We start from the raw sequence: 22,560 nt of genomic DNA on the forward strand, positions 1-22,560 counted from the left end.
TAATACATACTCAACGAATAAATAAAAATATTGAATTTACAGTATAGTGCAATATCGGGTTTTCAATTTCAATTATATAGAATGTAAAGGATGTATGTATGTGTTTTTATTTTTATAATTATAATGTACACTGAAGACCACATTTAATTTTGTTGTACCATGTGCAATGACAATAAAGGAAACTAAACTAAGCTATTTACTAAGTCTGCACTACTATTAATCCTCTCATCGTTCCCATCATCCATCTCCTTCCACTTATGACTGTATGTCTGTAACTTTGTTGCTTGTATCCTTACGATTTATATTGATATTGTTTCCTGATTGTTTATTTGTACCCTATGACTACCATTAAGTGTGGTACCTTATGATTCTTGATGAAGGTATCTTTTCTTTTATGTACACTGAGAGCTTATGCACCAAGACAAATTCCTTGTGTGTCCAATCACACTTGGCCAATAATAAAAAAAATTCTATTCTAAAGACCCAGGTTGTCGATCTTTTGCGGACTTGCGTCTTTCTTTATAAAAAAAAAATAATTGCAATGTATTGCAAAGGAAAGTTTTTTCCTTTGCGTGGGAAAATTTCACCAACTGGAACCTCGCTTAAGCTGTAAATGCAGCTTTAATGTCATGCGAATGCGAATTTTCTAGCCTTTAGCTAGCGCAGGCGGAATAAAGCGAAAAAGCCATCAAGGCAAAATTCTCTTTATATGAATCTTCACAGCATAAACATAAAACGTTTCAACAATGTGCTTCAATATGCTGCTTCGTTATGCTTGTTCCCACTTACTAACGTGAATCTTGATTTCACAAAACAATTCCCTACAAACTATATATATATAAGAAATCCATCTCTATCTCCCTTCAAATGTTTCCAGAAGAAATTTAAGTCCCTGACATAAATAGATTTAAATTCCCAGTTTACCAACAATGTTTGTGTACTGATTTTTTAAAAAAAATATTTTAAAGCAGCATAATTATGTGTTTTAACAATGAAATTAAAGGGAAGCTTTCTGTTTTAAAAGCTTATGGTTGTGCAGCCTTTGAAGGAAACCTCAAAAATGGCTAAAATGAAAACCAAGATTACCATTAAACCCCTCAATAAACTAAACTCACATTTTTATCTCCTTAAAAAGGACCACCTTTAAGGAAGACATGAGGCTACCAGTTGTCCCAGGTATTAAGCTAGTTCTTTGGAGGTAGACTGCATCTCATGGTTGAGTTTCCATCTAGATGTTACTCATTAATCTTTGACTCTCTTCTTTTTTTAAAAAAAAAGCCGGAAGCCACCTTTGGTTTGTTGTGGTGGAATAAAACCGGATGTATTCATTCAGACAAATAAATTTATTCAGATACCCTCCAAAATAAAAAAAAACCCTTATTATTTAAGGAAGCATCAGGATTGTGTTTGCGATTTTCGGACCAAAGTGACGTGAAGCCAGATGCAACAAAACAGCTATGGATTATCTGCCAAGATTTCCAGGAGCGTATGCCACATCTGAACCCACCCAGCCTCGACACTCGTTCAACCGCCCCTTTGGTCTTGTGTGCTCGAGCACCGAGAGGCTCGTGACCCTTCCTAGAAGGGTCATTTCTCAGGCCACTTGATTGACCTTCTTTGTCCAGAGGGGCAGTGAAAAACTTGGGCGGCTCCAACTGGGGTCCCAGCAAAGCACAGCGCAGATTATGCCGCCTAAAACCACCACGAAGCAAAGGCACCATGTCAGCAGTCCGGTGTTGGTGAATGGGAGGATGAAGACAATCAGTAGAGAAACGAGCAGAAGCAGCAGAATCAATCTCTTGATGGCAGCCTGGTTGATCTCGTCCGAGTCCTGAGATTGCATTTCGGGACAAGGAGGCTCCTGGCTGTGCCGCACCCCGACAGCGCCCGGAATGCCAGCCATCTCTGCATCTGGATCTGCGGGGCCCAACAGCTCCGTGACATGCTGTAAGTTGCGGAGGCTGCAGATGAGACCCCCGAATACCACCGTGGCTTTTCGGCAGAGGGGACAGCTGACGATCCAGGTGCGATCTTCTTGCCGCAAGATCATCTTCAGGCACGGGGCGCAGAAGGCATGCTGGCACGCCAGGACTTTCGGCAGCCGGGCGAGGCTGAATTGGTGGAAACAGATGAGGCAGGTCATGTCACTGGCAGAGACTCTGAACGGGCACTGCTGGAGAGGCACCGGGGCTGACACCGTCACAGCCACGGGATGCAAAGATGCCGAGGTCTCCTTTTCTGGATTTCTGAGTTCTAGATCCACAAATTTATTGCAGGGCCTTTCCTCTTGAACAGAGCAGCTCTTGATTCTTGGACTATCATCCGTTCCGGACGTCTCTTCAGAAATCTCCAATCGGTCCATCGCTTTGCCGGCTTCCTTCACAAGTTGCAAATCATCCATGGGGAATTTATTTTATTTATTTTTTTGCAGAATTCGGCAGAGGGAGAAACGCGGCGCTGTCTCAGCAATCCGGACGAGCAGCCTGCCTCGAACTGCACATCTGTGGATTTGACAGCTGCTTTTATAAAAGTGCTTTGTCCTAGCAACAGAGTAATTGCTTTGTTTAAACTCTTCCAGAAAGTCCCACCCCTTAAGCAAAAGAAGAAAAAAAAAGCCAACCGAAAACTCTTGCTCACGTGGGGCAAGTGGATGTGTTTGTTTTCGTTAAAACCAAATGGAGATTAAATTTAATCAGTAACTCCAATGACCGCAGGATCCTTTTTTTTTACTGTGCCCGATAATGTAACAGCGCTAGGCAATTCCACGGGGAAAAGCAAACATTTCTTTGCAATTGGCAAACAAAAACTCTCAAAACAGCCGCTTCAGGTTTGAGCCAAGGAGATGGAGGTTAAATGCTGCACTTTTGCTCAAAACAACGAGCCTTTTTAGGAGCAGATGTGAATTCATCAGCCGGGGTTGTTCCAAAGTTTATTCCTTGGAGGACGTGTTTGAGTAAACCCAAAGAAAGAAAATGGTTTCCTAGGTCAGTGATGGCTAATCTTTTTGCCATCGCGTGCCAAAAGTGGGGTGAGTCGGGGAGGGGTCACCCACGTGTGTGCCCACCCCCATAATTCAATATGCCCTGCTCTCCTGCGCACAACCCCCCCCCCGCTTTTGGCACACGATGGCCTGGCGGGCCTGTTTTTTTGCCTCCCCAGGCTCCAGAGCCTTTCTAGGAGCCTGGGGAGGGCGAAAACGGCCTTCCCCATCCCCCAGAGGCCCTCTGGAGGCTGGAAACAGCCTGTTTTCCAACTTCCAGTGGGCCCAGAAGGCCCAAAAATCAGCTGGCTGGCATGCCGGAAATGAGCTAGGGCAATACTCGCGTGTTCACCGATATGGCTCTGAATGCCACCTGTGGCACGCGTGCCAGAGGTTCGCCATCACGGGCCTAGTTTTTATCCTGGGTATTTTAAGGCTGACCCAGAAGCCGAGGATAAAGGCAAAAAGGAAAGGTTAGGAATTAACCATAACCAGGAGTGTTTCAACTGCAAGAAACTTTATTGCTACCCAGTTTACAGAATAAACACGTTCTCATTTTTTGGTGTGTGTTGGGGGTGTCTGTGTCTGTCACGGCCTTGCCTGCCCTGCAAGCAATTGGCAAAGGATCATGGGTGTTGCAGTCCAGCCCCCATGGAGGAAAGCAAGCAGTGGGAAACGGAATACTGGGCGATGGAAGTCAAGTCTTGCTTCGCGGCCTCCGAAGACATCCTACTCCCCGTCTTTGTCGTCCATGACGGGGAGGCTGTCATAGGATGGGAAATCCAGATGGGGCGGAAGAGGGATCTTGACTTCATGGGGCCTGGGGGAAGAGAGGCTCTGAAACTGAGTGAGGAAGCCGGATCGAGCCACCATGTCTGGACAGTCTTCCGACGCGCAAACGCGGCAGTCCTCGAAGGAGCAAGGTTTCTCCTGCCAAAACTCCGAGGTCTTCAGGTCGAGGGAGACGTTGGCACCCCAGACTACAAAGTGCCGTATGCGGGCCTGCTTGTGAAGCTCGCACATACACACCCAGGGCTGCCAGTTGTTCCAGTGGATGTTGGCGTCGCCTGCAAAGCAGCGAGAGAAAATGTTGCGGAGGACTGTGAGTCTACCAACCGTCAGTTACTGAGAAACGGGGGAACTTGTTCAAAAACAAGATGGCAGATCCAGGGGCCACGCCGAAGAGCCAGAAAGATCTACCTCAAAGGTTAGAGTTTACTCTGTTGTGAGAGTAAAATGAGGGGAAGCTTATACCGTATATGAAAAAAGGGAGGGGAAGGGCTGCCTTAAGTAGCGTTTTAACGATAAACAGGATGTGCCTCTCAAGTAAATGCAATTATTTATTTAAAGTAAAGGCATTTTGAGAACATCAGACATTCAAGGAATGAGCCTCGGGCGCACATTAAGCAGAGGCTAAATTTAATTTTCTGGCTTGATGAGCGCGCTGCTTGTTTTCATTACAAGCTGTTTCAAGTTTATGAATCTTGGATCATCTATCAAACATGGATTAATTCAAGGAGAATTAATTAAGTACTTGCAAATGCAGCCCGTCAAGGAAATAAGAGTGTTCCACCAAATGTGGCCTTGAAAAAGTGGGGAGATCTGCTGTTCCCTCTATTTCAGGGGCACTCTACCTGCATACAGGTAGGTGCTAAAGATGAACTGAATAGACTTAACATTTTTTTCCTCTTTCCTCTTTCTTCATATGAAGAACGGTTGCTGGAACTGGATATGTCTCGTTTAATGAAAAGAAGGACTAGGGGAGACATGATAGCAGTCTTCCAATCTCTCAGGGGCTGCCCCAAAGAAGAGGGAGCCAAGCTATTCTCCAAAGCACCTGAAGGCAGGAGAAGAAGCAACGGGTGGAAACTCATCAAGGAGAGAAGCAACCTAAAACTAAGGAGAAATTTCCTGACCGTTAGAACAATTAATCAGTGGAACAACTTTCCTCCAGAAGTTGTGAATGCTCCCAGCACTGGAGGATTTTAAGAAGATATTGGACAACCATTTGTCTGAAATGGTATAGGAATAGCATAGCATAGCATAGCATAGCATAGCATAGCATAGCATAGCATAGCATAGCATAGCATAGCATAGCATAGCATAGCATAGCATAGAATAGAATAACAGAGTTGGAAGGGACCTTGGAGGTCTTCTAGTCCAACCCCCTGCTTAGGCAGGAAACCCTCCACCACTTCAGACAAATGGTTATCCAACCTCTTCTTAAAAACTTCCAGTGTTGGAGCATTCACAGCTTCTGGAGGCAAGTTGTTCCACTGATTAATTGTTCTCACTGTCAGGAAATTTCTCCTTAGTTCTAAGTTGCTTCTCTCCTTGATGAGTTTCCACCCGTTGCTTCTTGTCCTGCCCTCAGGTGCTTTGGAGAATAGCTTGACTCCCTCTTCTTTGTGGAAGCCCCTGAGATATTGGAAGACTGCTATCATGTCTCCCCTAATCCTTCTTTTCATCAAACTAGACATACCCAGTTCCTGCAACCGTTCTTCCTATGTTTTTAGCCTCCAGTCCCCTAATCGTCTTTGTTGCTCTTCTCTGCACTCTTTCTAGAGTCTCCACATCCTTTTTACATCGTGGCGTCCAAAACTGGATGCAGTATTTCAGTTGTGGCCTTACCAAGGCATTATAAAGTGGTATAGGGGTTCCTGCCTCAGCGGGGGTTGGACTGGAAGATCTCCAAAGTCCCTTTCAACTCTATTATTCACGTGGGAAATCAGCATTACAGCGTCTGGGAACTAACAGAAAGAAAAGCTCGCCTGCAAATGGGCTGCCAATGGCCAAAAGTACCACCACATTCTCTCTCTTCTGGAAAATGGGTTGCAAAACACTGGACTTCCAAAAGGCAGAAATAAATAAATTAGAACGGAAGCTATAATTACTGTAATCCTTTACCAACAGCTAGTGGGAGGCTAGCGCCGCTGACGTATCGGAGACGGCATAGCAATGAACCGAACAAAATCAGCATCTTCATTTTGATCTCACGAAGACGTCCGATTCTGGACCTCAGAGGAACGGATGCTGCGTTACGCATCACCGTGGCAACAAGGAAGGAGCCAATCCAACAACGGCAAACAGCCGGAATATCTTTGGAACATTCTTCCCTTAGCTGGATGTCAAAACCTGTTTTATCTGCATTTTGAGAGTTTCAGGGGTGGGCGCCGACTCCACCAATCGGTTATCTCCGAGGTTAAATACTAAATATCTGTACTAGTTTTCTCCCTGATTTTTTAATACACTTTATGATCCGGTTCTCTGCGCTGATGTACCTGTTGTGGCCCGCTAGCGGCCAGTAGAGCTGGCAGCAGAGTCAGACAGTGAGGAGGTTGGGGAGGAACTTGGGCCAGTCCTGGGGGCTGGGGAAAGCTCGGACGAGGGCTCTGAATCGGAGGCAGATAGCAGTGAGGCAGAGGAACAGCTGGAGCCCGTTCCCAGTGTGTGCATATGCAGAGCTGCCAGAAGACAAGAACAACTCAGAAAGCAGGGTCGACTTGGGAGTAAAGCCACACCTTGGAGATGATTGACCCCTCCCATAGGAAGCAAAAGAGTAGCGAACAGGGAGGGGGCTTTTGCAGGAAACAATTCATTCGTTCCGTGACTCTGAGAGACTCTGTGCCAAGTTTTGCCTTGTACTGCGCTTGGAAACAAGTTACGTGGCAGCTTGCCAAGCGAGATAAGGTCTGTGTTGATAAATATTCCTTTGAAAAACTGTTCGGACAGGCCTTGCTGACTGTGAATGAAAGTTAAGTCACAGCCGTGTAAATAAAAGAGGTTTTGTCGGGACCAAAACTCTGCTTCCTGCTTTTTACGGGAGACTAAGTTCAGAACATGGAAGATGCTTGCCGCTTCTCAAGATAACAGTTTTCAAAATAATATTTATTCTTTTTTAAAAAAGAGATATTTTTAAAAAATATTTTAATTTTCTAAAAAAAAAAAAAAAGGCATACAGCACACGTCAACCTTCCCCTCCATTTAACAGGTGTGTGGTCTTTTTTTAAATCGTTGTTTTCCACCCCTCAAAAAAGGTGTTTGTGGCTGGGTGTTTTCATAAGCCATATGGTCTAAAAGACAATTTTAAAAATCTACCTTTTAGGTAGATTAAAAAAAAAATACAAATAAACGACTCACCCTGCTTTTCTTTAAACAATTTACAAAGCCAACAAGTGACTAGGGGGCATTCACACAAAACATCCTATGGCTCTGATGTTCCCCCTTCCCAGCAAAAAGAGGCGGTTCCACCAGTACATATTGGATGTGGTTTTAATGGGAAATGGCTTTGTGGCGTGGCGGCTTTCGGTGCATCTGCTTCCAAGGGGCGCTGCCGAGTTCGAATTCCACCATCCGAGAGCGGTCAAGCAGTTTGTCCGTCCTCGTCCCACCTGCCACCCTAGAGCCGGCATTCTGAAAAGCAAGATTTAGAGAGATCCCAGATTAAAAGGCACGATGGTATAATTTGGTTTGAAAATACTTTTCCAACCAACTTCAACCTGGAAATAAGGAGAAATTTTCTGACGGGGAGAACGATCAACCCATGGAACAGACGTTGCCTTCGGAAGTTGTGGGAGCTTCATCCCTGGAGCCTTTCAAGAAGAGACTGGACTGGCATCGGTCAGAAATGGTGTAGGGGTGGCACACGAGCCATATCTGTGGACACGTGAGCATTGACTTACTCAGCCAGCTAATTTTTGGGCCTTCCGGGCCCACCTGAAGTCAGGAAATGGGCTGTTTCCGGCCTCCAGAGGGCCTCCAGTGGGAGGGGGGGGAAGGGAAGGCTGTTTTTGCCCTCCCCAGGCTCCAAGAAAGCTCCAAGAAAGCCTCTGGAGCCTGGGGAAGGCAAAAAACGGGCCTACCGGGCCCACCGGGCCATAAATGGGGGTAGTGTGGGTGTGTGTGTGTCACGCATACATGCCCAGGGGGTGGGGCACATTGAATTATGGGTATGGGCACACATATGCGCGACCTCCCCGCTTTTGGCACGCGACAGCAAAAAGGTTAGCCATGACTGGTGTAGGGTCTCCTGCTTGCACGGGGGGTTGGACTAGATGACCTACAAGATCCCTTCCAACTCTGTTAATCTAACCTAATCTAACTGCAGTTCTAGCTAGCTGTGAAATGCCTTAATTACAAAAACAAGTTCAGTTCATTTAACAGGCCACAAAACAGGCCCAGAGAAAGGCTGGATTTAAGCTTTTTTTTTTTTTATTTTAAAACAAACTTTATTAAATTATCAAACAATTATAAAAACAATTAAAACCATAATAAGATATTCATATACATAGATCATATCGTATATTTGACATTTCATTTCTATTCTTTTACATATCTATATATAGTCTTCTCCTCTACACATTATGTATTTCATAACCTAGTCCCATATTCATTCTCCTGACGGTGAAGTCATTGTTGGTATTTATATGAAATAAGCATGGAAATACACTCTCAATTATCAGTTCTTAGTTTAAAATTCACTATTAGAGAAAAGTGAAATTTAATACTCATCAAAATTGTCTTTATGCTTTACTACGTATATCCTTATCCACTTTCTTTTGGCTTAATCCAATTGTACCACTTGTCCCATACCTTAAAATACTTTTGAGCTTTCCTTATCCTTTAATTTCAGTGTTAGTTGATCTGATTCCGCACCTGCATATATTTTTTGTATTATCTGCTGGTCGGTTAGCAAATGATCGGTCTTCCAAACTTGTGCAATTGCTATTCTGGCCGCCGTAATTATATGATGTATCAAATATGTCATTTCTTTTCTGATATTTTGTTTATATATTCCTAATAAAAAAATCTCTGGGTCTAATTCTATTTCTTCTCCTGTAATCTGTAATATCCAAGTTCTGATTTTCCCCCAGTATACCTTGATTTTGGGACATAACCACCATACGTGATAGAAAGTTCCTCGGGCCTGTTTACATTTCCAACAATTCGCGTCCAAATTAGGGTACATTTGTGCTAGTCTCGCAGGGGCAAGGTGCCAAGGATTTAAGCTTTGTTTTAATCCCTACTTTTTCCTGCCACACACAGATCCGCAATACAACCATAATAGCAGTTTGGCTAATACAGGTTATCCTCAGCTTACAACTTATTGGGCATCTGAAGTGACAACGGCACTGAAAAAAGCAACTTATTTATTATTTAAATTTACATTTTATTACTTATGACTGACTTATGACTGTTTCGCACACTTATGACCGTTGCTGCATCCCCAGGATCACATGATTAAAAGTCAGACGCTTGGCTCATATTTATAACTGTTTTAGCATCCTGGGATCATATGATTTCCCTCCTTTTGTGACCTCCTGGCCAGCAAAATTAATGTGGAAGCCAGATTCACTTCACAACCGCCTTACTTCCTTAACAACCGCAGAGATTTACTTGATGAAATTGTGGCAAATGGGACAAATCTCACTTAACAATGGTCTCGCATAGCCACAGAACATTTGGGCTCAGCTGTGGGTTGTAAATCGAGGATTACGTAGAGAGCCCTGGTGGCGCAGCAGACTAAAGCACTGTTATTAACATCAGCTGCCTGCAATTACTGCAAGTTCAAATCTCACCAGGTTCAAGGTTGACTCAGCCTTCCATCCTTTCTAAGGTAGGTAAAATGAGGACCCAGTTGTGGGGGCAATAAGCTGACTTTGTATAAATATACAAAAGTATGAAGGCTATTGCTTAACGCACTGTAAGCCACCCTGAGTCTCCGGAGAAGGGCGGCATATAAATCAAATTTAAAAAAAAAAAAAAGTGTTTGAGAACCAAAATGTGTATGTTCCCGACAGTCAGTTCTACCTGATGTGGATACCGAGAATCCAGGGATGAATGTAGATCCAGGCTGCTGACGACGGGGGTGGAAACTCGGACGGGGTTCTCCCAACCAGCAAGGCAGTGCTGTGGGAACAAAGACAGAAAGTGTCCGGGAAATACTTTCAAGAGCTGACCAGTTGCTACGATGATATAAGGCAGGGAATGAGTCAGCAAGGTTTTGGGGCTGATACGACTTTAAGCGGCTGTCTATATAAGAAAGGCCCTGTGAGGGCATTGCTCTCTCCGTGTGTGCTTCTGTGCTGTAGTTGACAATTGATTGCCTGACTTTGCCTAGTATGTGTATGTATATGTTCCTTGTAGATAAACCACTATTTGAAAGACAAACCTCTTGTTTACAGTATTTTGCTCCTGGGTTGTCTCAAAATAGTCACACAGGCTCAGAGTTCAGAGTTCTGAGTTTTGTAGGCCCCGTTCTGATGCTCAGGCCCCAAGAGACCTATAGCCACTGTTAGTTTTCTCTCTCTTATTTATCCCCCACTTTTTTAAAAAAGCCACCCAGCCTGATGTCCCTCATTATTAACTTTACGGCAGAGTTCCCCGTTTTTTTAAGCCACGTACTAGGCAGGCTGTCTTTACAAGCCCTGTAAATTTATAAGGACTCAAATTCCACTGAAGGGGGAAAAAAAAACAACAACCCAGTGCTTTGAAACTTTCAAAGTTACTGAGTCCTTTTTCCAGGATTGCATATAGCAGTCTTAGAGCTTTTGCAACCGAATCCAAAGTACGAAGTGGCCTTAGTATTTACTTAAGTCAAAGGTATTTCTCCCCCCCCCCCAATTAATTTACTTTTGAAACGGAAGCAGCGTCTTATACACACCGAGAATTTAGATACTGGGTTTTTTTCTGTCTCATCTTTTCTTTTGGAAATACAAAGCCATCTGCCTTCCACTGTGTAAACACTGTTTTTATGTCTGTGTGTCTATCCATCCATCTATCCATCCATCCATCCATCCATCCATCCATCCATCCATCCATCTATCTATCATCTATCTATCTATCTATCTATCTATCTATCTATCTATCTATCTATCTATCTATCTATCTATATCATTTATCTATCTATCTAATCTGAATTCTTTTCTGAAGCTTCGTTTCTGATGCTTTTTTCAGCTTCTGAAACCTCCATTTGGGTGGGGCTACATTCGGAGTATAAGACGCACCCAGATTTTCACCCTCTTTTTTTGGGGGAAAAAGAGGGATGGATAGATGATAGAGAGATGGATGGATGAATAAATGGATAAACAGATACCGTATTTTTCGGATTCTAAAACACACCTTTTTCCCCAAAAAAAGAGGGTGAAAATCTGGGTGGATGGATGGATAGATGATAGAGAGATGGATGGATGGATAGATAGATAGATAGAGGGATGGATAGATGATAGAGAGATGGATGGATGGATAAACAGATACCGTATTTTTCGGATTATAAAATGCACCTATCCATCCATCCATCTCTCTATCATCCATCCATCCATCCATCCATCCATCCATCCATCCATCCATCCATCCATCCATCATCTATCTATCTCTATCCATTCATCCATCCATCTATCCATCCATCCATCCATCCATCCATCCATCCATCTATCTCTCTATCATCTATCATCTATCATCCATCCATCCATCCATCCCTCTCTCTATCATCTATCTATCTATCTATCTATCTATCTATCTATCTATCTATCTATCTATCTATCTATCTATCTATCTATCTCTATCCATCCATCCATCCACCGACCCACCCATCCATCCATCCATCCATCATCCATCCATCCATCCATCCTTTAATGCCATTCCTGAATTCTAGCAGTCCAAGAGATGCTACTGTAGAATCCGTTTCAATTTCTCTCTCCCCAAGCACAATTCGGTCTTTCCCTTTCTGTTCCTTCACATGACACTCACCGAGGGCAGGGCCAAATTGTCCTCCATTTCGTAGCTTTTCCGTCGGTGGATTTTGTGTTTATACGTGGGGAGGAAGGTAGATCTCGGGAAGCTGACTCTGCAAAATAGACCCCTGCGACATCAGAACATCTAAAAGGAGCACGTAAGGTATCTAAAAAAACCCCGTTTATTAAGAAACTGGTTAAAACCACCCATTCTAACCATTGGGAGGGAGGGAGGGAGGGAAGGAAGGAGGGAAGGAAGGAAAATAGCAATAACACTTAGGCTTATATACCGCTTCACAGTGTTTTTACAGCCCTCTCTAAGCAGTTTAAAGAGTCAGCCTCTTGCCCCCAAATAATCTGGGTCCACATTTTACTGACCTCGGAAGGATGGAAGGCTGAGTCCACTTTGAGCCAGTCAGAATCGAACTGCTGGCAGTGGCAGTCAGCCTGAAATACTGCCTTCTAACCGCTGAACTACCAGTGCTCTTATATAGAAATAGCACTTAGACTTATATACCACTTTACAGCCCTCTCTAAGCGGTTTACAGAGTCAGCCTGTTGCCCCCAAACAATCTGGGTCCTCATTTTACCCACCTGGGAAGGACGGAAGGCTGAGTCAACCTTGAGCCTGGTGAGATTCGAACTGCCAAATTGCTGGCAGCCAGCAGTCAGCAGAAGTAGCCTGCAGTACCGCACTCTAACCACTGCGCCACCGCGGCTCTTGCCACGCAAAAAACGTGACACCGACTGTGACTCACTTCACAGCTGCATCGCTCGGCGTTGAAAAAGTTCCGACTGTGGTTATTGGGGAACACGCCCTAAAAGGCGGTACTTACGGGATCGCCTTCTGCCACCAATAGCCTCCCACCGGCCAGTTCGCTCCCACAGAGAGGGCCTCCTCAGGGTGCCGTCGGCTAGACAATGCCGGCTGGCGACCCCCAGGAGGAGAGCCTTCTCTGTGGTGGCACCTACCCTTTGGAACAATCTACCCCCAGAGATACGAGTGATCTCCGACCTCCGGACCTTTCGTCGGGCCCTAAAAACTCATCTCTTTCAGTTAGCCGGTCTCTCTTGATTTTATGATTTTATGGTTGGTTTTAAATTTTGATATGGATTTTAAATTGATAAATTTTAAACGATGGGCCAAATTTAATTATTTTAAATCTATTTTTAATCGTACTTTATGTATAAATGCTTTTATTTTGGCTGTTCACCGCCCTGAGTCCGAAAGGAGAAGGGCGGTATAGAAATTCTAATAATAATAATAATAATAATAATAATAATAATAATAATAATAATAATAATAATAAAAAAAAAAAAATCGGGAGTGAAACTGATCTGCCTCCAAAGAGTGATGAACGGAGCAAAAACTCACCTAACGAAAGCTGGTTCCACCAGGGTCTCAGGAGGTTTTTCAGCTCGAGGGGTTTTGCAAACGGGGCAGGCCGATTCTGGATCCGTTGGCACGGTAAAAAGGCGTTTATTCAACCGATAGCAGAAGACACCTGCAAGGCGTTACCAGGAAAAATTACGACAGGGCTCTTTCCATAGAAACCGGTGCCAGGTTTCTAGCCCTCATGAGGCAAAGTGACGCTCAGAAATGAATGGCTTGAAACTCTTCATGGGATGGGGGGGGGCCCTTCACCATGCCTCTAAACGGGGGGGGGGGGGGGCTCCCAACTTGGCAACCCAATAAGACTTGTGGACTTCAACTCCCAGAATTCCTCAGCCAGCCATAGAATTCGCTGACTGAGGAATTCTGGGAGTTGAAGTCCACAAGTCTCTTTTTTTTTTTAAAAAAAATGTTTTTTTATTAGATTATAGAATAAAATACAAAAATATGAAAGCAAATACCCTGTTTCCTCGAAAATAAGACATCCCCTGATAATAAGCCCAATCAGGCTTTTGAGTGCATGCGCTAAAATAAGCCCCCCCATCCCCCAAAATGAGCCCTCCCTGAAAATACAGATCTGGAAATTAATTAATTGATTGATTGATTGGATTTATATGCCGCCCTTTTTCGGAGACTCAGGGCGGCTTACAATGCGTTAAGCAATAGCCTTCATACTTTTATATATACTGCTTAGTAGGGCTTTCGCCCCCCCACAAGCAGTGTTCTTTTTTTATACAAAGTCAGCTTTGTATAAAGTCAACCGGGTCCTCATTTTACCTACCTCGAAAGGATGGAAGGCTGAGTCAACCTTGAGCCTGGTGAGATTTGAACTTGCAGTAATTGCAGGCAGCTGGTGTTATTTAACAGCTCTTTAGTCTGCTGCGCCACCAAGGCTCTTAGTTGAAATCAGGTAAGATGGCAATAGGAGCCCCGTATTGCTCCATGCACCCCAAAATAATAAGAGCCAAGCGCTTATTTCGGGGTTCAAAAAATATAAGACAGGGTCTTATTTTCGGGGAAACATGTTAATGGGACACAAGGGGGGAGGAAGAAAAGGGAGGAAGGGAGGAAGAAGAGAAAAAGTAAAAAGCGTTGACTTCCAACTCTCTCTGTTGCAGTAATAAAACATTAAAATCACACCTCTACTTTTTACTTTTCCAAAATAGTATAAACTAGCCATTTCTATAACAGCAACTCAATCTAATCAGTAAAACCCCAAATCAACGTTTCATTTTTTTCCACCTCAAGCACAAAATCTTTCCACGTCAAACAAAAAGTCTTAAAGTTGCCAAATTTGAAGACAACCCCCCCCCCCCCAAACACATCCTGGTTTAAATCCTGCCAGGGCTGTTATTCCCTCTCACAAAATTCCTGCTGAATTTCCACACACATACACACACACATCAAAATGCGCTGGCTACAGAAACTTCGGAACATACATTGGTGGGAATCCGCCTCTGTTTCCATCTCCTGATCCAGGGCCGAAGTATTCCCATCTTCCAACCTGTTTAAAAGAAGGCAAAAATCCCGAATTTACAGCCTGAGAAGGGAATTGGGCAGAGTCATTCAATTAACTGACGCAGGGAAACGTTGCGTATTGCCAGCGGGTTGGGCTAGAGGATCTCTAACATCTTTTCCCGCTCTTTGGTTTGGAGGCCGAGTTAGCCCTGCCAGAACTGTGATGAAACAGGGTCATTTTGTGGGATCCCACAGCAAAGTCAGCTTTAAAATAACAACCCGGAGTTTTACCCCTTGCAAAGCTTAATTTCTCATGCAAAATGAGCGGCTGGCGGGTTTTAACCAGCGGTGAAATTCAAAAATTTTTCCCTACCGGTTCTGTAGGGTGGGTGTAGCTTGGTCATGTGATTGGGTGGGCACGGCCAACTTTTTTCCCCCCACTTTTTTTTTAAAGCATTTTTTAACTAAAAAGTTAAAAAAAACATTCTGACGATCAGTTGTGACAATCAGCTGTGCCCGCGATCATCGGAACCTTTTTAAAAAACTTTTTTAAAGCATTTTTTTTTTACTACTGGTTCAGGCGAATAGGTAGTAAAAAATGCTTTAAAAAAAAGGTTCCGACGATCAGCTGTGAAAATCAGCGATCGGTTTTTTTTTTAAAAAAAGCATTTTTTTACTACCGGTTCGGGTGAACCGGTCCGAACCGGTAGCATTTCACCCCTGGTTTTAACTACCCGATTGAAGCATGTTGTGTGAATCTCTGCTTCAAAAATGGCACTTTTCAGGTTTGAGGAGATCTCAAGGCACGCTCCCACGGCCACCCCCTTTTTCCAACCCCCCCCCCCGCCCCCCCAGCCGAGTCGTACTCGAAGCCGTGGTCGCGGATGCAAGCCTCTTTGTTCACCTGACGAAACTTCTGGAGCTCAGCAAAATATTCCTCGGGTTTTTCAGACAGGGAGGTATCCGTCTCCAGCAGCCCTAACAGAAGGAAGGAAAGCTCCAGTCCCAAGAGAGCAGGGGAAACCCACCGCACGAGCAAAACGGCAGGATCGGAAGTTCGTTTTCAAGCCCTCAGAATACACAGGTAACCTATTTCTGTGCAGGGAGGATCTACGTCCGTGATGGCGAAGCTATGGCGCGCGGGTCTGCGGGCACGCAAACCCAGTCCAGCTCCACCGCGCATGTGTACGTGCCTCCCGCCGGCCAGCTGATTTTTGGGACTCTCCCATGCATGCGCGGGGGTGGGGGGTGGGGATCACATTTGCATGCCCGTTTTTGGTCCCAGGAGGCTGCAGGGTGGCCTGCTAGGCCCAAAATGGGACACGGGGGGGAGGGGGAGGCGCGTGCACTTGTGCGGGGGGGAGCACGGGGCGGGGTCGGGAGGAGCAGGCGGTTCACACCAGAGGTGGGTTCTAAAATTTTTTACTACCAGTTCTGTGGGCACGGCTTATTTTGTAGGCGTGGCTTGATGGTCACGTGACAATTATTTAGGATTTAGCAGAGGTACTGGTCTACCCGGCTTTTAACTGCTTGCAGAGCTGTACCGATCTACCCATTTATTTTTGCAGGCACTGATCTTCTCATGTATTTTTGCAGGCACTGGTCTACTCATGTATTTTTGCAGGCACTGATCTACTCATGTATTTTTGCAGGCACTGGTCTACTCATGTATTTTTGCAGGCACTGGTCTACCTATTTATTTTTGCAGGCACTGGTCTACCCATTTATTTTTGCAGGCACTGATCTACTCATGTATTTTTGCAGGCACTGGTCTACCCATTTATTTTTGCAGGCACTGATCTACTCATGTATTTTTGCAGGCACTGATCTACTCGTGTATTTTTGCAGGCATTGATCTACTCATGTATTTTTGCAGGCACTGGTCTACCCATTTATTTTTGCAGGCACTGATCTACTCATGTATTTTTGCAGGCACTGATCTACCCATGTATTTTTGCAGGCACTGATCTACTCGTGTATTTTTGCAGGCACTGATCTACTCGTGTATTTTTGCAGGCACTGATCTACTCATGTATTTTTGCAGGCACTGGTCTACTCATTTGTTTTCTTTTAACACTGATCAGCTGTAGGGCGGCCCTTTGAAGCCCTGTGGCAAGAATTTAAACAGTCTTTTTCCCTCTAGCCATCAGCTGGGACTCAGGAGGCAGCAATAGATTGGGGGTGGGGCCAAATAAAAGGTAAGAATAACTTGGGGGCTGGGGGAGGGCGCGGGGGGGGCAGAACCGGTTCAGTTGACGGCATATCGTCACCGCTACTGGCTCGGGAAAACTGGGCTGAACCAGGAGAAACCCACCACTGGTTCACACGCACATGAGCGGGGGTGGGAGGAGTGCAGGGGGTCATGCGCGCATGTGCAGGAGCCTGAGTGGCGTAGGAGGCTAATGCCTCCTACTAAGGCAGCATTTAACATCCAGCTGCCTGCAATTACTGCGAGTTCAATTCTCCCCAGGCTCAAGGTCGACTCAGCCTTCCATCCTTTCTAAGGTGGGTAAAATGAGGACCTGGTTTGTGGGGGCAATAAGCTGACTTTGTATAAAAAATACAAAAGTATGAAGGCTATTGCTTAATGCATTGTAAGCCGCCCTGAGTCTCCGGAGAAGGGTGGCATATAAAAATAAATAAATAAATATTTTTTTTAAAAAAAAACAACTCTGGAAGAGAGAGCCACAGCTGCCCTCTGGGGCACACCAAAGAATATAAATGCAGCTGGGTTTTTTTACTTTAAAAAAAAAGAGAGAGAGATAGAGAGCTACACCAATAGAAGGGATTCTTCCATTCAATGGGATTTGCAAAAGCTCCTCCATCCCCCCCCCCAGTGTGCAGATAGACTGCATCGGACCACGGAGGCTCTGCGTGCAGAGATGTTGTGGGAAGCAGCCCCAGAAACAACGACTTCTTCCCACCTGCGATCCAGTCGTAGCCCAGGAAAGGCTGCGCTGACATGCTGTCCGCCTGGATCAAATGCTCCTCCGTGTCGGAGACGAAGGTCACGTGCCCAGCTTCCTTCTTCTGGAAAAAAAAAGAGAGATAACAGTGCCAATGACCAAGTCATGCCCATGAAATGCCCGACGTTGCATTGAAAACTGGCGGAGCGTCGCCTCCTTTTAAAAGTACGATGAGATTCTAGTCCTCGTTGCTCAAACCACTAGTCTCCCAGTCTTAAATCCATATCGCCACCCTGCCAGCTTTCCAGCTGTTTTGCAGGTGCCAGAGATCGCGTCTGCCCCGCCAAGCAGACTCAGTGTCAGCACTTCAAGCTGCATTTACTCTAGTGCTGACATAAGAAGGAGAAGCGGAGGCGTCTGGAAAGGGACGTTTGATTTTTCACCTACTTATTTTCCCTGGAGATAATATCCCCTAGGAGATGGGATGGGAGGGGGGAAATTCCTTTGAGCTGGAGCAGTAGATTAGGGGTAGACTAACTTGGAAGATGACCAATGAGTGCAGAGGAGCGGGGAAAGGAAAGGGAGGGTTTTGGGTCAGGAAGTCTGTATTGGCTATGATGGAGTCGGAGTAGAATGTCGTGCTTAATAAATGGGAGTTTTTCATCAAAGACTTTGTTTGAAATGCAATTTATTTGAAACCTGACACTGTTTATGTTTCAAACCTGCCAACTTTTTCCAGCACCCACCTTCTTCCTTGTCCTGCCATGCTTGCCCCCCGGTGTAAGCAGAATGGACTTGGGGGTCTGCGGCATCTGAGCCGATGTCCCCTGCCTCCTCTCTTCTTCCACTGGGCTTTGGGTCAGCTCCTCTCGGCCCCCCGTTCTCTCCTTCGCCTCGGGGAAAGAAGGCGCAGGAGGTGGCTTTTGGGGGGCATCCTCCTTGGCTGTTTCCCCATTTCCGTTTCCAGCCTCGCCCAACGGCACAACGACCATGCAGGGGGAATGGGGCGGCCCCCAGTTAGGGGAGCATCCCCCTTTCCATCTCTCACTCGGCAGAGAGTCAAGACTCAGTTGGGAATTCCTTGTCTCTGAAACGTTTAAGATGGCCTCCTCCACATCCGGATGAAACGGTGGTGATTGGATCTGGAAGGGAAGACAGCGATAGGTTATGCTACCCTGCGGATCACACGGCAAAATTAGCATGCAATCTGGAGACTCAATCAGGGACTGTCAACTTCGAAATGATTACGGTGGCCGAGGCCATATTAACGTTTGCATCGTTTCTTTTCTTTTTCTTTTTTTTCAAGATTTTTTATTTTATAAAATACTAGCTATGCACCAAGACAAATTCCTTGTGTAACCTTGTGGCTGGTATCCTTAAGATTTATATTGATTGTTTCCTAATATGAGTTGATTGCTTATTTGTACCCTATGACTATCATTAAGTGTTGTACCTTATGATTCTTGACGAATGTATCTTTTCTTTTATGAGAAAAGAGCGTATGAACCAAAGGCAAATTCATTGTGCGTCCAATCACACTTGGCCAATAAAGAATTCTATCTATCTATCTATCTATCTATCTATCTATCTATCTATCTATCTATCTATCTATCTATCTATCTATCTATCTGATTGTTTCCTAATATGAGTTGATTGCTTATTTGTACCCTATGACTATCATTAAGTGTTGCACCTTATTTTTGACGAATGTATCTTTTCTTTTATGTATAATGAGAGCGTATGAACCAAAGGCAAATTCATTGTGCGTCCAATCACACTTGGCCAATAAAGAATTCATTCTGTCTGTCTATCTATCTATCTATCTATCTATCTATCTATCTATCTATCTATCTATCTGTTTCCTAATATGAGTTGATTGCTTATTTGTACCCTATGACTATCATTAAGTGTTGTACCTTATGATTCTTGACGAATGTATCTTTTCTTTTATGTACACTGAGAGCGTATGCACCAAAGACAAATTCCTTGTGTGTCCAATCCCACTTGGCCAATAAAGAATTCTATTCTATCCTAATCTTCTCACAAGCGAAGTCAATGGGGAAACCAAATTCACTTAACGACGGCGGCGAGAGAGCTTGTCAAATGGGGTTTCAAAATTCGCTTAACCAATGTCTCACTGAACAACAGAAATGTTGGGCTCAATATTGAGTCGTAAGTCGAGGACTACCTGTCCCTTATCTACCTCTGGATCAAAACTGGACCTTCGGATGTAGACGTGTCCATCTTGCACAAACTATCCACTTACCCTGGAACTGAGCATCCGTTTGCGCTCAGGGTTCCCCGAGGAAGAAGCCAGCACGAAGGGAAGGCGTTTCCTGAACTCTTCTTGGTTGGCTTTCAACTTTTGCAGGAGGTCTTGGTTTAAATGGCGGAGCTGTTGAAGATCCATCTCGGGCGGGGGAGCTTCCAAAATCTGCGCTGCCGGAGCCGAAGTAACGTCTCCCTTTCGAGAGCTGGGGAGTAGTAAATATCTGAATATTTTTGATCTTTTTGCTTTGATCTTTTTTTTTTTGCTTTGATCTGTTGAGGCAGAGATGACTTCTTCTGCCTGGCAAGCCTGCCCTGGGCTCTAGAGAGGCGGTGGGGGAACTCTGCACGCGCCCAGAGGTAGTCTTTTCTCATCACCCTCTCCCACAGGCCAGACTAAAAGTCTCAGATCTTATTGACTCCCAAGTTCCCATGCAAGAATTTTTTTGGGGGGGGTGGGGTGGAGGGAAGAGGAAGGGAGGGGGGCTTTAATTCCTGGTTGATTCGATTTGATCTCTGATAGGTTTTATTGGATCAGCCACCAAAGATCAGCCTCCATCCCCCAAAAGTGATCAAAGGGGCTTCCTCCCCTCCCACTACCTGCCCCAAAATTAAGCCTGCAGATCTAACTAAGCCCACCACCCCATAGAGGGGAAAGCAACAGCCCCCTCCCCTATTTCAATGTCCTTCTAAGAGGAGGAGATGCACTACAACTCCCATCAGCCACAGCCTGGGGAAGGGAAGGCTGCCCTGGCTCCTCAGCCGACCCCCCCTCTTCTGACTGCCCCCCCCCAAAACAAAAGGACGCTGTTTTACGCACTCATTCACTCCCGCGTCCGTTGCTTTACAATGTAGCAAAGGCCAAAGCTTCCGAACGCCTCCTGATTGGCCACGCTCCGTTTTCGTCACCAGGCAACCAGCGTCACCCGGAAGCCGGGCGGTTTTTGCTCTTAAAGGGACCTCGCTCTATTTCTACTTTTGGGTGTGTGTTTTTTTTAAAGGCATAGTCCGCTTTTTTTTTTATTATTATTATTATTATTATTATTATTATTATTATTATTATTATTATTATTATTATTATTATTACGGATCTTTGTGGCCCGGTGACACCCCCCCTCCCCCTCTCCCCGACTGGATTACAGTCCCTATCATCCGCAGCCAGCGAGATGATAAACCCAATGGATTTAAATGAAGTCAAGTAGTCGATTTAAATCAAATGAATGAAAATGAATAATTAACCCACCCCCCTCCCCGGGGAACTCACATTCTCAGTAAGAAGCTGGAAAGCTTACTGTGGTGTTTTTTTAAAAAAAATAAAAGAAAAATACAATAAATTTTTTTTAAAAATTTATTATTTATTATTTTATTTATTATTTACTTATATTACTTATAAGTAAATAATATTAATATTATTAATTATAAATTAATAATATTTATAAATATAAATTAATATTATATTATATTACTTATTATAATTTATTATTTACTTTATTATTTGCTACTAATTAATTATTTGGATTAAATTATGTTTTTATTGTACTTGTTTCTTAATTTGTGTTTGCCGCCCTGAGTCCTTCGGGAGAATGGCGGCATATAAATACATGTAATAAATAAATAAATAAATAAATAAAAACAGGAACAGAGTTGGAAGGGACTCCTGGAGGTCATCTAGCCCAACCCGCTTGCTCACACAGGAGACCTACTACTAGGGATTCGAACCACCGAACTGCCGACCGTGTTCAGGAGCAGTGTGACTCAAGAGTTTTAGGGGTGAGTGGTGGGGAACCTGCTGTTTTACAAGCCTTAGAGCAGAGGTCTTCAAACTTGGCAGCTTTAAGACGTGTGGACTTCAACTCCCAGAATTCTCCAGCCTGGCTGGAGAATTCTGGGAGTTGAAGTCCACACGTCTTAAAGCTGCCAAGTTTGAGGACCCCCTGCCTTAGAGAAACTCCAGACTGTTGGCAGTGTGAAAGTCAAGAAAAATCACACACACACACACACACACACAAAATATCCCTCACTAAAATGTAGGGCTCTCTGCACATGACCAGAGATGTCATTATTTTCACAAAACTGAGACAGGGTTACTGAGATTAAAAACAACCCCAAAAACAATATAAAATCCAGAAAAAGACATGCTAATAAAGATCAAATAGCTCTGAAATAGCTCTGGAAAATTAACAACTGTCTGTACATGCTTACAGTAGTGCCCAAAATTGTGGAAACCTTTTGGGGGAAAATGTATTTTTGAGGTTTGATGGCTAATAACATCCCTTTTTGGGGGGAATTTCAAGATAATTCTATTCCACTCCTGGAATGGTTTGGGAATAGCCCAGACCTTCACTCAAGTGAAAGTCTAGGGAGCTGACTTAAGAAACCGGTTAGTCAGAAGCGACCAAGCAATAAAACCCAGTTAATAGAAGCCATCATTCGATCTTGGTTTCACATGATAACAGCTGCAGAGCTAAAAGACTTGGTTCACTTCTTGGGAAGACGTTGTAAGGCCGTCATTCGTGCTAAAGGTTACCCAACTAAGTACTAACCGACGTGGTGATCATTTTTGTATATCTCATTTTTTTCTACGTGTTTTGACTTTTCTTCTTTATACTGCAACTGCTATTCTAACAGCAAATCCTTCATAAAAGTTATTATTATTTTTTTTTTTGGATTAGATTTATATGCCGCCCTTCTCTGGAGACTCAGGGCGGCTTACAATGCGTTAAGCAATAGCCTTCATCCTTTTGTATATTTATACAAAGTCAGCTTATTGCCCCCACAAACCGGGTCCTCATTTTACCTACCTTAGAAAGGATGGAAGGCTGA

The 22,560-nt window shown here is 44.3% G+C and overlaps 3 protein-coding genes across 4 annotated transcripts; all 3 read right to left on the bottom strand.

Moving 5' to 3' along the window:
* Positions 1–688: 688 nt before the first annotated feature.
* Positions 689–3,425, bottom strand: RNF186 (ring finger protein 186). Its single transcript, XM_034419908.2, has one exon. It carries the CDS (start codon positions 2,399–2,401, stop codon positions 1,595–1,597), a length of 807 nt encoding a protein of 268 aa, XP_034275799.1. The 5' UTR covers positions 2,402–3,425; the 3' UTR covers positions 689–1,594.
* A 55-nt stretch (positions 3,426–3,480) lies between these two features.
* On the bottom strand, positions 3,481–6,818 carry LOC148111885 (uncharacterized). Its single transcript, XM_087879128.1, has 2 exons — positions 5,888–6,818; positions 3,481–4,047 (listed from the first exon to the last, which is right to left on the bottom strand). The coding sequence occupies exons 1-2, from the start codon at positions 6,024–6,026 to the stop codon at positions 3,710–3,712; spliced, it is 477 nt and encodes a 158-aa protein (XP_087735254.1). The 5' UTR covers positions 6,027–6,818; the 3' UTR covers positions 3,481–3,709.
* Positions 6,819–7,236: 418 nt separating this feature from the next.
* MIIP (migration and invasion inhibitory protein) lies at positions 7,237–20,661 on the bottom strand. 2 transcript variants are annotated; one of them, XM_087879127.1, is made up of 10 exons: positions 20,558–20,661; positions 19,736–19,943; positions 18,216–18,611; positions 17,488–17,590; positions 15,430–15,541; positions 14,545–14,609; positions 13,088–13,217; positions 11,729–11,825; positions 9,791–9,889; positions 7,237–7,393 (listed from the first exon to the last, which is right to left on the bottom strand). In XM_087879127.1, the coding sequence occupies exons 2-10, from the start codon at positions 19,877–19,879 to the stop codon at positions 7,253–7,255; spliced, it is 1,287 nt and encodes a 428-aa protein (XP_087735253.1). In that variant the 5' UTR covers positions 19,880–19,943; positions 20,558–20,661; the 3' UTR covers positions 7,237–7,252. The 2 variants fall into 2 exon arrangements, with proteins under 2 accessions (XP_087735253.1, XP_060541257.2); XM_060685274.2 differs by having other exon boundaries at positions 17,488–17,593; positions 20,558–20,660.
* Between the last annotated feature and the right edge of the window lie 1,899 nt (positions 20,662–22,560).

Source organism: Pantherophis guttatus, chromosome 15 (genome assembly GCF_059756535.1).
Source record: "Pantherophis guttatus breed Tessera chromosome 15, ASM5975653v1, whole genome shotgun sequence".
In the NCBI taxonomy this organism is placed as follows: Eukaryota; Metazoa; Chordata; class Lepidosauria; order Squamata; family Colubridae; genus Pantherophis; species Pantherophis guttatus.

Coding starts and splice junctions, on each gene's coding strand:
- MIIP (XM_060685274.2), bottom strand. CDS start 19,879: ATGGATCTTCAACAGCTCCGCCATTTAAACCAAGACCTCCTGCAAAAG. Junction 15,542..17,487: donor GGGCTACGACTGGATCGCAG/GTGGGAAGAAGT, acceptor TCCTTCTGTTAG/GGCTGCTGGAGACGGATACC. Junction 14,610..15,429: donor ATCCGCGACCACGGCTTCGA/GTACGACTCGGC, acceptor TCTTTTAAACAG/GTTGGAAGATGGGAATACTT.
- RNF186 (XM_034419908.2), bottom strand. CDS start 2,401: ATGGATGATTTGCAACTTGTGAAGGAAGCCGGCAAAGCGATGGACCGA.
- LOC148111885 (XM_087879128.1), bottom strand. CDS start 6,026: ATGCGTAACGCAGCATCCGTTCCTCTGAGGTCCAGAATCGGACGTCTT. Junction 4,048..5,887: donor TAGCCTCCCACTAGCTGTTG/GTAAAGGATTAC, acceptor GCTGCTTTGCAG/GCGACGCCAACATCCACTGG.